General features: G+C 36.2%; 1 protein-coding gene across 10 annotated transcripts in view; it reads left to right on the top strand.

The window, feature by feature from the left end:
• The window catches only part of LOC311441012 (uncharacterized protein), a 383,622-nt gene extending 368,262 nt beyond the window's left edge, over nt 1-15,360 (top strand). For 7 of the 10 annotated variants that reach the window (XR_014695713.1, XR_014695714.1, XR_014695715.1 and 4 more), the window contains 7 exons: nt 2,696-2,780; nt 3,915-4,032; nt 5,207-5,443; nt 9,421-9,550; nt 11,897-12,205; nt 12,329-12,480; nt 14,917-15,360. Coding sequence is in view for 5 of the 10 variants with exons in the window: in XM_084528638.1 (XP_084384764.1) it covers nt 2,696-2,780; nt 3,915-4,032; nt 5,207-5,298 (295 nt within the window). In the remaining 5 variants the exon portion in view is untranslated. Of the gene's footprint in view, nt 1-2,695; nt 2,781-3,914; nt 4,033-5,206; nt 5,444-6,763; nt 6,889-9,420; nt 9,551-10,492; nt 10,591-11,896; nt 12,206-12,328; nt 12,481-14,916 lie in introns of all 10 variants that reach the window. The other 3 variants (XR_014695716.1, XR_014695717.1, XM_084528635.1) reach the window with 3 other exon arrangements.
• The last annotated feature ends 440 nt before the right edge of the window (nt 15,361-15,800 follow it).

The raw sequence follows: 15,800 nt of genomic DNA, 5'->3' as shown, positions 1-15,800 counted from the left end.
TTTATTTAAGCCGTTATTAAGAAATATCCTTCAGCTTATCACATGTGAAGCATAAGCTTCCTTTGGTATTAACTTTGACACATACAGAGCACTTGGGGGATTATATTAATTTAGGTGATAGTACCTGTTAGTGAGCATTTGATTTTCCTCAGTGCAGAAGGATTTACTCTTGTTATTGATTTGTTGGCAAATATATTGGGTGGAAATCCCCCGGTATTGCTGGTAGCTGCAGATTCCAAATTTTATTGGATTTGTGAGCAATTTTCCTCTGTGTTTAAACTTGTGATCGCTTTATAAAAAGAAGAGCCCAAGAGTAAGGTGAAAAATGAATGCTAGTTTTTACTTTGCTGAAAAGGAAAGCTGCCTCGTTTTGCTTTTTTCCTGGTTGTTGATTGCATTAGTCTGGCTTTTGTCATGGTTACTCATGCAAGAGGCAAGGAACCAATAGTATTTTGCTACAGGAGGCAGCAAGAAAGAAGCCATTATCCCTAATGGGCAAGGGGTCATCAGGACAAATTTTGTCCTGTGCAGAGGATAGAAATCAGACCCATCCACCCTTTTAAGTGCCACAAATAAATGTATGGGCTGGTGTGACTTCCTTTATAGCACTGTTTTCCTCCTAAATAATTTTACCTGTTCCTTTAGACAGCAGTTAATGAAAGCCAAGAAAAAGTCAGGTTGAACCCTTGCCATCCTGACCCCAGAGGCCAGGGCCACATGTGTCCAGGCAGTTCTGATGCACACCAAGGCAGGCGAGCCCTGGGGCCAAGCATGCATGTGTGGGCTGCCCCAGGGCTGCAGGCAGGACAGAGCCAGGGACAGGTCCAGGAACCTCTGGAAGCATCTGCTGATGGCAGCAAGAGCATCGGCATCCCCATTCCCATGCTGTGCTTTGGTTTGTGCTCCAACACTCGTTATGTTCTTTGTCCTTGTTACCACATCCCCAGAAAAGGCGAATTGTTTTGTCTTTATCTGTTCTTTGCAATGCCTGGTCCCTCTGTGCCTACACACTGAAAATTCTGGTAGAATACCAGAGAAGTGTCAAATAATGAATGCAGAATTGGGCCTCAAGGACAGAGAAATGTCTCCTCTTCAGATTTTCTTAGGACTGAATCATACAACTTGATCAGAGTTAACAACAACAACAAAGGGAGTTTAATTAAAGCCATTTTGGAAATGTCTAAAGAAATAGTGTTTCATTATATTCTCTTATTGTATCCTACAATATTCATCCAATTAAGGTTAGCACTCAAGTTATTTTTAGTATATAGCATGAATAAGATAACCTAAGACATCATATGATTGCTCTAGCTGAGACATAATAGTTGAAAGTCAATTTTTCCAATAAAAATAACAGTGAACAGTGCTATTAGTTCATGGTGATGATGCCACTGGGAGAAGCATATGATTTCTACTGCTGAATAATCAACAAAAGTAAATTAGCTTTAAGCAGCAGAATATGTGTGTATGTCTGTCTGCATCTAAATGACCTTGAGAATAAAGAACTGAGAAAATTAAATACAGTTTTAAGCAACACAAGAATATATTTTTAAACTATACATTTTGAAAAGTAGTCCATGTGAATTCAAGAGTCTGCAAAGCATAGTGAATTGTCTTTCTCTTCTTATGTGTCTTAACTGAAATGCACAGATACATATATCTACCTGAAACCTTTCCAAATTTCAGCTTTATCACATGAAGAAATATGGTTCCTGGTACATTTCATTTTTACTTCTAACTCAAAATCAGAAGCAAAGCATGGGTTGTAATAAATCTGTAGTTTCTTATCCTTTGTCTCTCAGTCCTCACTGTCTCTTTCAAGTTGGCTGCTAGTTGAAGAGAAAGCATTTATCTCCATTGTAGACACTTTTGATCAGCCTTTTAAAGCTAACTTAAAACATTCAACGTCTTAACTTTGTAAAATCTTTTTTTGTTATGCATATCTATTAACTTTTTTTCTCTGCCTTTCCAATTCTTCCTGCCTCCCAGAACAGTACATATTTTTTCTAAAACTACCTGTTTTTCACTTTATGTACATTTTTACTATTTAATCACGTGCCCCAATTGCACTTTTACCTCTTCAAACTTAATTTGATAGCTCAAATACACTTTTCTCAGCTTTGAAATAAAATATTTTTTCCTTTTTTTGCAATCCATTTCTTGCATATTTTTTAACATATGTAGATATTCTATTCACCTCCACTCACTTATTGCATCTTTGCATTTCTTCAGATCACTTTCCTTACAGTTCTTCATAAAGCTTCCACATTGTAACAAACTGAAATCTTACAGATAGAGTAGCATAAGAGGTACTAATGTACAAAACCTCATAGTATTTCAGAAAATCTTGAAAATTAAATAATTATTATGACAAGCTACTGTGTTATAAGATTTTGAAAGAGTTAATGTGCTCTTGTTTTGTTTTGGAGTCAATTTCCTCTTGTAAGAACCACCACGGGAAAAAACACCCAATCATAGGCTTCCCAGAAAATTTCGGTCAACTCTGCTGCACTGTCCTTTCACATATTCATCTGGGGTCCCATCTTCCTACAAGGAATTGATTGTTCTGGGGAAGGACTCAGAGTGAATCAAACACTTCTTGTTAATGAAGACATTATTAAAAGCTTAATTCGGTTCATGGAAACATCCTAATAGTAATCAGTCTTACTTTTTTTTTTTTTTTTTTTTTTTTCAGTCATGCTTCAAATAAAATTGGCACATTAACTTGGAAGAAGAGAGAAAAGGACAGTGGAGGAATGAAGCTAAGCAGAATCCGAAAGGTAAGCACTTTCTCTGCATGAGACAACGTGTTCTGTGTGTGCACATGTAGGAGCACTCATTTTACACCTTCTAACAATAGCTTGGTGATGAATCAACACTCAGTATACCAGTTGTAAGATTCAGACTCTTCTTGGCAACAAATTAGCTGAAATAATGGTGCAATGTTCACATTTATCCATTATATGGTATTATTCACTGAAAAACATATAAATATTTTTGATTGTGTATCATAAATTCATTGTAACTATGCTGGGTGTCACTGGATAAGTAGACAAATATCTCTTTCGTTGTTTAGAATTTGCACCTTAGATTTTTGTTCTCTGGAAATATCTAAAACTGAAAAATTGCAGCTAATATAAAGTTTATATTTTCTTTTATGTTTCTTAATGATAAGTCTTTTTTATGGCATTTCCAGAAGACAAAAACATCAACAAGCCACTAAAAAATAAAGAGCTTTTGGAAAAGTTTATAATGTTTTCACAAGTTGACACAGAACATAACGTCTGCAGGTACTGTCCCAGCTGAAATTTGGTTATCCTACATGTATTCCTACTGAAGGCATGGCAAGTAAAGAGAGAACTGTTGACTTTCACTAAGTCTGAATTTGATACAATAAATATATTAAACTACATCTAAGAAGGTTGAGATAAAACTGAGATAAAACTGAGAATCCAAGATCGCCGTCTGGGAAAGGCCACTCAGTAGCTGATTGGCAACTGAAATGGTGATGAAGTCACTTAGGTCCAAAAGTTTTCCTTTGCTTTGTTTTTTCATTTTCACATATCTGTAGGCTAGGCAGTTGACAAATCTTCTAGCAGAAAGTGATAAGACAGAGATTTTTATCTTTGCAAGTTGGGATTTGCTCAGTGAAAGTTTTCTGCCATATGACAAATGTAATTATTTCAAACTCTTGCAGGTAGCTAGCCAGTGCAATGGATGTTTTAGACTCAACAAATACCCTGTTAAGCTAGATTCCTAACATAGCTGTAGATTTTCATTTCTGTTCTGAAAGAAGTTAGATCTGATGTAACCCACGTGTTGTAAGTGTGTGGTTTTCAGAACTTTCTGCATACAGAAAACATATTTGGTAGAAAATTAACTTTAATTTACCTATATCTGAAAATGTACCTTAGATTCATGAAGAATATATGCATAAAAGTATTAGTCCTACCAGAAATATTCCAGCCCATCAAAAGAAAATACAGAAACTTGCTGAACTCTGGAAGACAGTGGTTATATGGAGAACAAAAGGTAAGAGTAATTTCTATGCATTTCTTAAGGTATATTTATTTAAAGCCTGGCATAATTTTTTTAATGATATAGGTTTTTAGATATATAGTCTAGATGCATAGTTTTTCTTTTTACAGATCATACCAATGATATAGGGAAGACCACTGGACATATGTTAGGAAATGAAATATTTCATGTATTTCAGAATGAAAATGAAAAAAGAAAAGCTTCTGATGTATTTAAGTTTTGGAAAAGAAATATATATTTTGAAAAATATTAATATATTTAATGTAAAATGTTAATAACAGAGAGACTTGCCTTTTATTAAAATCTTTCTAACTTTTTCACAATTCATTTTGTGGTTTTAACTCAATTTTGGAACCAAAAAGTCTGAAAGCATAAATTCCCTATCAGAATATATATATATATACTGGTTCAACTGTAACTTTCTGCTTCTGATCGTAACCATATTCTCAAATTGATTTGGCAATGGAATTTTAAAAAATTATTAAAACTTATTAAATTACTAAAGGTCAAGTTTTATTTAAAAGCTGGATATTAAAAACTAGACCCCAGTAACTAGGAAAGGGTTTTCAGCGTAAAAAGTATTGGCACTATCTAAGACCAAATATCTGAAAGACTGAAGTAGTGCTCCTGACTTTTTTGGGAGATGGCTAAGATGTGTTGTTTAGATACAGTTTAGAAAATCATACTATCTAAATTTATCTTTGTATTTTGAAATGTTTTAGGTATCTAGATATCATCACTAACTGCATTGTTGTTGATATTTTTTTTCAGTTGTTATACAATCAGATAAAAGAATGCGTTTCAAGTTAACAAGCTGAAGCAGGTTCATTTGAGGCAATATTTGGTGTTTTGAGCAAATCTGGAGTTTTGAGCACAGACTTTTTTTTCAGAACTGCCATTCAATCAGGTAGTGCTCCTGATAGTTTTGCCATAATAATAATTACGCAAGTTAGGAAGACTGAATTATTTCATCCTTTGCCACAATGATAATTTATAAGGAAATCAGAAATAACCTAGACTACCCCCAAAATCCATAAAGAGATTATTTTGTAAATTGCAAACTTCTGATTTACTTGCTTGTCGTATTTGACACGTACTCTCTAGGGGACAACATCAACTAGTGTATTGAACATCAAGTGATATTAGCTTATTTCTTAATTTGTTTCAGGCTACATTTCGGTACATCAGAGTTCAGATGCTGTATCTGATGATGCAAGCAGGAATTTCATGTGCTTTCCATACAACAGAAATAATAGATGAATGAAATTGTCTGCCATGCAAATTCTTTACTGGAATGGTAAATGAGTTTGTGACCTAGTTACTGAGTAGAGGTGATCGCTACAGTATTGATTCATGCTGTTCTGAAGCTATGGTAATTAAGGAGAATAACGCTTTGGGCATACAGGTAAAATTTCAGGGAATTATTTAAATATATGGATTTTTTTTACTATTTCTTAAATTCCTTTTCAATATATGTACTGCATATTGTTACCTTTATCAAAAAAAAAAAAAAAAAAAAAAACTTGTCAGAATGCTTTGCTTATATTTATTATTAGGTTATTCTAATTCATTTGTTTTAATTATCTCTATCTGTAAAATGTCAGGACCAAAAAGGCCAGAGTTCTGTTGGCTCTCATTCAAAGTGACAGCTAAATATTAAGCTAAAAACTATCCGTGTCTTAAGATGAGTTTGCCTTTGAGTTTTCTGTTTCCATTATCAGTTTAAAATGAATGCCATTTTACTAGGAGAGTAATTTAAGCATAAGAACAGCTTTACATATTTTTGTGTGTTGGTCTGATTCACAGAATCACAGAATCACAGAATTTTCTAGGTTGGAAGAGACCTCAAGATCATCGAGTCCAACCTCTGACCTAACGCTAACAGTCCCCACTAAACCATTTCCCTAAGCTCTACATCTAAACGTCTTTTGAAGACTTCCAGGGATGGTGACTCCACCACTTCCCTGGGCAGCCTGTTCCAGTGCCTCACAACCCTTTCAGTGAAGAAGTTCTTCCTAACATCTAACCTAAAACTCCCCTGGCTCAACTTAAGCCCATTCCCCCTCGTCCTGTCACCAGGCACGTGGGAGAACAGGCCAACCCCCACCTCGCTACAGCCTCCCTTGAGGTACCCATAGAGAGTGATAAGGTCGCCCCTGAGCCTCCTCTTCTCCAGGCTGAACAAGCCCAGCTCCCTCAGCCGCTCCTCGTAGGACTTGTTCTCCAGGCCCCTCACCAGCTTCGTTGCCCTTCTCTGTACCCGCTCAAGCACCTCCATGTCCTTCTTGTAGCGAGGGGCCCAAAACTGAACACAGTACTCGAGGTGCGGCCTCGCCAGAGCTGAGTACAGGGGGAGATTCTAGTTAGATGTCTCAGAGAAGACAGATGCTAGGGAAAATGCATAAATGCAGTAAGTTACCTATGATAAGCTTGAAGAGGAAGTTCCTTTCCTTTTCCTTGTGAGCAGATAATTCATGAATAACATTTTGTTTGGTTCATGCAGCCTATTTCTGCTCAAGAAGTATTCATATAGAGAAACCAATTTTTCTCTGTTTTATTCGATATTCAAATGTATTATCCAAATAACTTTTAAAGTTGTTTTATCTTTGGTGTGATCTCCACTTCATGTTGTTTTGTTTAGCTGAGAGCTGCCAAAGAGCAGTTTGTGTGTTTGTTTTTTTGTTTGTCTGTTTGTTTTTGTTGTTTTTTTTCCCCCACCCACTAGCTCATAAGGTGATCATCCACAAATTTCAGTTTACAACACTGAAATGGGCTATCTGTACAAGTACCAGAAAAGGGCATCAGCCAACTGTCAGTTAGAAACAAGGACAGAAAGACTGCAAACTTAAGGTAAAGAAAATTCATTCACAAACACTTATGAATAATGATATCGTTAGCCACCTTGTTCTAATCTTACCCAGTTATACCATACATTAGCATAAGGCTTAAGCTATTTGCAGACTATGCTCAACACATAATGTTGTGTGTGAAAACAAACCCACAGCTTCCAGCTCTGTAAACAAATGAAGGATATCAAGAAATATTTTGTCTTGTCTTTATAAAAAAAGAGGAGGTAAGACAAGATGGCAACATTACCAGAACAGCACTTTGCGCAGTGGGAGTCCAAAGGCAGTACAGTGCTGAACTGCAAAACAGATTTCTAGGACACTTTTCACTAAAGTGAGAAGAATGGATTTCTGGTAAGGGTATATTGTCTGCAAAGATCTAGGGAGTATTTTTGCTGAGTTCTTTATAATTTTTCAGTTAAGGAGTCTGATGGAAATACCAGCTAATGACCAATTGCAGTGACGTGACTAAGGAGAGGCATATGTATGTGTTATCTTTTCAGTACCACCTCGGGGTTGCATTAACACTGCTATTAGCAAGCTGGAGGCAGAAGATTTTAAGTCTGCAAGGATGTGTCCTGGTGGGAAATTTTGGCCATTTAGATCTTGTGGTCTTTCTTCCAAATGTTTTTGAAATATGACTTTTTGCATATTGCCAGATTTTGCTATAGTTGCAATAATAGGAAATGTTTGCTTTTTCTGTAGTATATGCATTAGAGTTGTTCAGAGTATTACACAATTTGTCACCAGACTGTCCTTCCCAGAGAGACTTGTGTACTGCCACACATCAGACAGTTACCTTGGCCCACAGAGAAGCTCCAGACACATGAGCAAACCCACTGCCCCCCTCCCTCCCCCCTCCCCTCCCATAAGCACAGGGTATGGGAATGCTCTCAATTCGGAACTGAAAAGGAATTGTGACTTTGCTTGAATCACATCTTATTTTCAGGCTTTGTCAGTATCTAAAACATTTTTTATTTGACTTGTTAATTTGTCAGGTTAGAGGAAATGTTAACCTATGTGTTAGGTGTTAGTGTACGTAGCTCTATATGCTAGTCAGAAGGACGAATTCCAGCTGCTATAGCTGTGAAAGGCAGAACAGTGATTACTTAGTGTGATCAGTATCCTTCAGAGGACAATTGGCTTCATGGAGCGTGTGTGTGCATGCATGTGTACATGCGTAAAGCAGTCACAGACTACCTGGGCTTTCTAAGCCTTGTGTTTAAGCAGTGTTTCTAGTATTAAGGCCTGAAAGGTTCAGTACTGGTTAGATTTTATTATTATCATTATGCCTTGAAAGTACCCCTATACTGTTAACCTGAGAATCACAGAATCACAGAATTTCTAGGTTGGAAGAGACCTCAAGATCATCGAGTCCAACCTCTGACCTAACGCTAGCAGTCCTCACTAAACCATATCCCTAAGCTCTACATCTAAACGTCTTTTGAAGACTTCCAGGGATGGTGACTCCACCACTTCCCTGGGCAGCCTGTTCCAATGCCTCACAACCCTTTCAGTGAAGAAGCAGCAGAAATAGTAATGTACTTGGGGTCCACTGTTTCTCTGCTTTGTTTTTGTTTTTGTGTTTGTTTGTTTCGGTTTGTTTTTGTGTGTATGTGTTTTTTTCTTAGTAGCACTTTTTGAAGTAAAATACTTGAAGAAATTTCATATAGACTAAAAAGATAAAGCTTTAAGGATCTTTAAAGATTGGTTTAAAAAAAAAAAAAAAAAAACAAAGTCCTTTACAAGGTTTTATCCAAAATGTATTGATGTTGACCGTTGCATGGCAACAGTGAGGAACTGCAGTGTCTCTGCTGTGTCCCAGGAAGACCTGTGGCTGAAGCAGTGTTTCAGAGATTTTCAGTGGACTACCAGTATGATGCAAATATGTGTCAAAGTGTGAGTCAGACACGAGAGCCCTGAAGACCAAAAGAGCCAAACAGAAAATCGTGTTTTCTCTAAATTCAGGCCACCTAGAAATCTTAAACAGTGATTTGCAACTTACTAGCTAAATCTAGATACGAAAACCCAGATTTAGAGGATCAGTTTTGGCACCCAAAGTGATATTTTGCAGTTTGATTTATCCTGAATCCTGATTGGTTTGTGAACAGGCTTAAAGCTTTTTCTCCTCTTATGATTTATAACATAAATAGTATATTGTTCACTGACAAAATAGCGGTTGGCTTAATATTTTTGTAGTTTAACACAAATTGCACAAGCAAATCCATAAGAACAGCTAAGGTGCAAGAACAATTCTAAATGGTAAAGCAAGAGTTTGTTTTTCAACTTTTTTCCCCCTGTGAAACAGCAGTTTCACAGAATTTTTTATTTATTTGTTTTATTTTTTAAGTAAAGCTGAAGAATCTTTAAAACAAATGTCCCTTATCTAATGCCACACTTACCTACTTTTTTATTATTTTTTTTTAAATGCAATCTGACTCCAGCAATTTGTACTTTGGCCTTTGAAACAGGAGTATACTACAGAAGAAACTAGAAGAAGCAGGTATTAATAATGTATGTTTTTGTTATTCTACAGCGCTACCAATCTCATTTTTAGTTGGGCAAGTACTTACATGCAGCTGAAAGTGCTTTTATGGAGAGAGATACTACACAGTTTGTTTTGCATACTCATTTGGAGTTCTAAGAGAAACTTTTCAGGACCTGAGGTGAGAAAGTCCTGCTAAGCAAATAAAACTATAATAGTGATCTAACATATGCCTTCAGCCATCTGTGCTTTGCTGGCTTATAAAATTTTTATGAGAGTTTGTTTTGATGATGTAAGCAGCATTTTCTCATGCTTTCTATGCATGAGACTACAGACAAATGCAAGTATATTACATTGCCATTCCATAAATGAAATATTCTCAATAATCTGTTTTTTGTGGGAGACAATATTATACTGGCACTCTGTATCTTCTCCACTATTTATAAAGCTGTAGGCCCAAGCCTTAGGAAAAAAAATAAGACAGAGAATAGAAAAAAGAAAATAAGACGGAGAATAGCTTTCTTATTCATATGGATTGCCTTTTTCCTCCCCTTTCTTCTGGTAAAGCAAATATTACCAAAAATCATTGTATAATCTGATGTAAGGATTCCTCTGTTCATATTTAACAAAAGCAGGAAGGGTTTAGAAAGTTCATCTGACACAGAACAGGAACAAAGTAGTAATATATGATTAATGTGAATTTCTAAACTAAAACTCTCCTGAAAAGAGAGAACATTTTTCTTTTAAAAAATGAAGAGGAAGAGGGCTTTAATATCAGATCTGTTTGATGCTTTAAATTTGCCAAATAGGTTTTAATCTATTTCCCCTAGCATAAATCTGAAGTGATGAAATTTTTGTTTTATTAAACTGGGTGGGAAAGCCACCATAGCAGGTTTTTCCACTTCCACACAGTTTCTAGGAGCAATCGTTAAGATTGAACTTAAGTGTCCATGCTCTTGAGAACCTTTCTGTTAACTGTAATCTTCCACTTTTCTGACTTAGAAATTCAGCTGAAAGCTTATAAACACAAAAATAGCCCCTAGAGAGCTTTGTCTGAAGTGTTCTCTGGACTACGCATTTTGCAAATGTGCATTACACTTTTGAAGCTGTCTTCTCTTTGTAGGGCTGTTCAGTGTAAGTACTAGGTGTTCAAAGAGCTGGGAAATCTGCTCACTTTACCCATCTGTCTTTTACTCTTCTGGTCAGTACTTCAATAACATGGTGAGAAACTAAATTTATAATGCCTTGTTTTCTTTTATAAAATTAGAATGTTTGCTTACTAAATAATTTACCTTGCAAAGGTGTTCAAATTACAAGACAACTGTCTATTGAATTTTTAATAAGAATGACAAAATTCAGACTATTTTTGTTTTCATCAAGCTTGCTGATGTTAGAGCTTTGCCTGAACCCCTTTTTGCTTATTTTTATAACTTTGCTGGGAGTTTTGAAAATGCATTTCTTACAAAGTTGGACTCCCAGTTTTCTGAAAAGGAGAGCAAGAGAACACAAGCATAATGCCAAATGAGAGGCAAAATTGTAATGGAGTCCCTGTAGGATCTTAATTTATCCCCAGAATGGATTTAGTTTGGGTAATACAGAAGGAACAGGAATGATGAGGAAGAAGAAGAAAAACTGAAAACTGTTCTCATCTATATGTTTTATTTTCGTAGGTTAAAGTTAGATGTGCTACCCAGTGAATGCAAAACAGTTCACCGCATCTTGCTGATCCTCATCATTCATTCTTCCTTTTTCTTGTCCTAGTAGTTGATATCATTCTGATTTGAGGGATGATGCCAAGGGGAGGGAGGTAGAAATAAAAACACTATTGTTAAAACTGTTTTAAATACTCTGCAGCAGAAGCATAAAGGCTGGAGAGAGATTCCAAATACTGCAATGCCAGCAAAGTTAAATAGAGAGTGACTAACAGGGCATTGATACAAGCATTGGAAGGGGATGGTTTTATTCTGAGGGGAATGGTAACCACACCAGCTATGTTGAAAGCAGCTAGAAGAGAATGTTTGACTACATTGTGCACAGGGCTCCTTTTTTTTTTGCTATAAAAACTTTTAAAAACTGAATAATCTTTGAAAAGCAGAACATAGACTTGAGTAGCAGAGGAAAGAGTTTGACAACTTGCAGACTTCATGCAGTCTCATAAAAAGCTGAAAAAAACTTCTACAAGAGAGCTGTAGAGATATAGATGAGTTCAGCCATATGTTGCTAAAATGATTAGGGTAAATAAATCTATAGAAACATGTTCAGAAGGCATGATTTAACAGATAATATTTCAGCTGTAAAACCACTTACTGTGAACAGCTTAGATTCTTGTTGCTAGTTGGTTGATTTCACAAGCCTTCAACGTGTTAGCAGTATTAGTTTTGGATAGTAAGGGCTTGTCTACAGAGGAAGTGACTGCAAGATAAGCATAAAGATATGATACTGTAGTATGCTGGGCTTTTCTGCATTAATTACTTTGTAGGCTAACTATGGGCAAAAAGCAAAAACTAACCAATTCCACTTTCAATAGTTTTTCAGACAGTGTGTTGGGACCTCCAGAGGATGAAAGACATTCAGAAACAAAGACAGTCTGATCCTTCTGGTCTCCATCCACTCTCTGCAGACTGTCTTCATCAAGGTTGTGTGTCTGCAGCCACCTCTCAGAAAACAAAACAAAATAAACAAAACATGCTTCTCATCTCTGTGACAGCACTGTTGCTTTTAAATGGCAAATAAAAACTGTAAGAGAAAGTTTTTGCTGTAGGAAGGAGTCTTTAACCTGAAAACATTGGGAAGGAATCATCTGTATTATATTTAAAGGAGGCTAAAGAATGAAAAGGCAAGAAACCCTCATGCTTAGAGGCATAAAAGAGCCACTCTTTGAGCTAAGTAAGCAATAAATCACATCTAAAGAAGTCATCCCAGAATTTTCCCTTACGTCTTTTTCTTGCACTTTCTATAGAAGCTGTCCACTTTCAAAGGCAGAACGTTGGGCAAAATGGGCCATGCTTCTCTGCTGGAACAGCAGATCCAGTGCTCACAGTCAAGGCAATTTACAGCACAGCTGTTCTCTTTTGGTCCTGTGGCATGTTCCCTATGTCATCCTCTGGTAAGGTATGGCAAAGTGACAAGTCACCTAGATGCATTTAATGTGAAATGAAGTATGTTGCTTTTTGTTGCTTCTGTTTATTAAATTTTTATTTTAATGGCATGCCATCTTAAAATATATACTTGAACATACTTTTGAACTTGGGAGTATATTAGTCTACAGGTCACTTTGTTATTTATTCATGCTTTCTCCCCACACTGTCATGCTACCAAAATTGCAGCAAAGAGATTCTGATCTTTAGGAGAGCTGGATAATGTCACAGTGCAGAGTTACAAAATAATAATGCATAGTATCACATGTTACTATATTGTTTTAGTGTGTTTACTCATTATTTTTGAGGATTACTATACACAGTCTGGCCCATAGTCTTTGCAGAAGAAAATACTGCAAATTATCTGGTAAATTCTTTCCTATTCTGAGCTTCCAAATCTCCCCTGAGTCAGTGGACTTCTTTACATGCTGACCTGTAGCAGTTATGGCTTATTAAGTTAAATCATGAATGTTGTTTTTAAGTACCAAGGCCATACAGTTTTCCATGCACTTGATAGTAAGAGCTTGATGTTTTCAGCTGACTGCATACATAACCTTCGATGTATTTCATTGAATACAAATTGAAAATCTGAGTTGGAAAGTAGCTAAGATGCTCTTTGCCTAATCAGGTGTAAAGGTAGAAGTCCCCATATGACAAGCAAACTTGCAGTTATGTGAGAATGCCTAACCTAAATTATAGAAATTTAGGATAAAAATCTATTTCTAATACTTCAGTGGGGAAATGTTACTTCTTTCTCAGGAAAACTCGAATTGAGACAGAGAAGTTACACTGAGGTCAATGTGAAGTTTTTGCTGTCATAGAGAGTAGATGTTAATATCCACTGATGGTAACCACTCATAACAATCTAGCCTAAAAGTCATGGCTGAGCATCCATAATGCCTAAATGTTTATGTGAGCAGCGGGTAGAAACTGTGGATCCATCTGCCACTTTATGTCAACACCTTGAAAAGATTTCCAGTTGCAAGAGACTGTGCAATTCAAGATATGTGATGGATGAGACCTATAGAAATAGATACTTGCTGTTGGTTATTTTTAAATTATGTATTATACAGTAGGTATCTCATTGTCTAATAAGTTTTTGGTTTAAAATAGTTTGGTTTTAAACATTTTCTTAGGAATTACTATTTCCTAGAAATTCTGTAAGACTTTTCCATAAGAACTGGGCTCAGCATCTCAGTTCCAGTAGAAATGGCCATATGTGGGGTTAAGAACTGCATTCTTACATTAATGTAAACAGTACCTGCTCATAAGCACCCAAAGACAGTGTTGTTTTTTTTTCTTGGAGTATGTTCTACTTCACTGTTTCTGAAGTCTCTACCCCTTTGGAGTTGATGGGAGTTACATGCTGAAGTACATATGTATCAAGGATACCCCATAGTTAAATATAATAACATTTCTCTTTGTAGACAGAATCACTGTATTCATGTTACTGAAAAAAATATTTTGAAAAAGGTTCTGAACTAGCAATTTGTGTATTTGCATCTGTGAGTGTAAATAGGTATACTGAATTTGTCATGGCAGTTAGTAAACTAACACAAACTTCTTACAGTTCCATGACAAACCTTTAGCATGCAAATCATTACTGCAGCCTGCAACTGCCATCCCACCAGCAAAATCCTGTCTGGAACAGAGACGTAAACAGTGAAGTGCATGCCTGCTAAAAGGGATTTCCCTCATAATTTCAGAGGCACCTGTGTGTGTAGGACTCCTCTGGCTATTATACAGTGTGCAGACAATATTAGATTTTCTTTTAATCAGTATGTATCTTCCTGGAATTGAGTTTCCTGATAATTTTTACAACATTCCATTTCGTGCATTATCATGCATATGTGTATTTGTGTGCATTTCTCAATGAGCTCATATATTTTTGGAAAATCTTTTTGCCTGGCTATGGGACCATTTAGCTCTCACTCATTACTGGTAAAGCTCACCACCTACCTTTTGTGAGCTGCTGCTGCATAAGTAGTTTGTTTTGGTGTAATTCTTCTCTCTCTCTCTCTCTCTCTCTCTCTTTTTTTTTTTCTTTTTTTTTTTTTTTTTATCCCAACAGATAATATCATTAAGTAATTAGTAACATAGCTAGGCAGTGCCCCAGAAATGAGAATACAAAGAGTACCCTATATAGTATTCTTTGATCTGCTTGCTCTGACTGGCACCTTTTGTACACCACACGTTTTATATTGATGAAGGAATGCTGCAGCAGCTTCCTGCATCTTCTCTCTTTCTGCTGCCTGAAAGTGGCCATAATTAACATGAGAGCTGATCAACAAAAATAGCTGCCAGACAATGTTTAATGTCCTCAAACTTCTCATTTCATGAAACTGAGGATATGAAAGAGAAAATGAGTGTGCAATACTGATTGCAGTTTGTTCATTCTTCTCTTTTATAGGCTTTGTGTTGAAATCCAGCAGCACGGTTCCATTGGAGTTTGAACCATGATCATAGAATCATGATATTGAACAAGAACCTGTTCTACAGTACTTGTTAAAAGAGAATCAAATCAAAGCCTCTGGACACCACTAACTTGTGATTATCTTCCTTGAAAACGCCCATATTGCACTGTAGTTGTAAAAAAAAGTGTTACACATTCTACCTGTTATGAATGGTCATAACACTATTGTTTTAGTTCAGTAAGCTTTATATTTAAAACAGTATTGCCATCTTGTGGTTCTGACAAGTTTCATCAATCTGTTTCTGCAGCCATTTTTTTCTTTATTGTGTTGCCAAGAATTCCTGAAATGCTATGGTACATAAAGTGGAACTGGTATTGTACTCTTGCAAAATGTGCATAGAACAATAAAATAAAATAAAACCTGTATCTGAACATCAAAAACTATTTTATCAATCTTTCAACAATATGATTTTTATCACCTTCCCTTGAAAGAAAGGGATCACCCAGAGTCTAAACAGATCTGAACAATCTTAAGAATACTTTTATTTCATAGATTTAATAATAAAGGCTCAGAAAAATGTACTGAATTCAAGGCAGAAGAAATCCAAAATGTTTTTTGTCTGTTTTCTCTGTTTACACTCTGCTAGTGTAATGGGATCTTGCTTTGACTCACTTGTGGACAATGTTAATAACATACTAGCCTTAGAGGATGTCCTGTCAGAATGCAAGGTGTGCAGGCCATTTGGCAATGGATAGGACTGCTCAGTACTTCAGATATTGAATGCAACAAGCCTCCCAGTCCAGAAGACTGAAAATACAATAACTTTGTCAACTTCAGTGACAAACCAAGCCTTTTCACTGCACAAGTCATTTGTCAGATA

This window comes from Aythya ferina (assembly GCF_964211825.1).
Source record: "Aythya ferina genome assembly, chromosome: 8".
NCBI lineage: Eukaryota > Metazoa > Chordata > Aves > Anseriformes > Anatidae > Aythya > Aythya ferina.
This window is presented reverse-complemented; position numbering and strand designations above follow the sequence as displayed.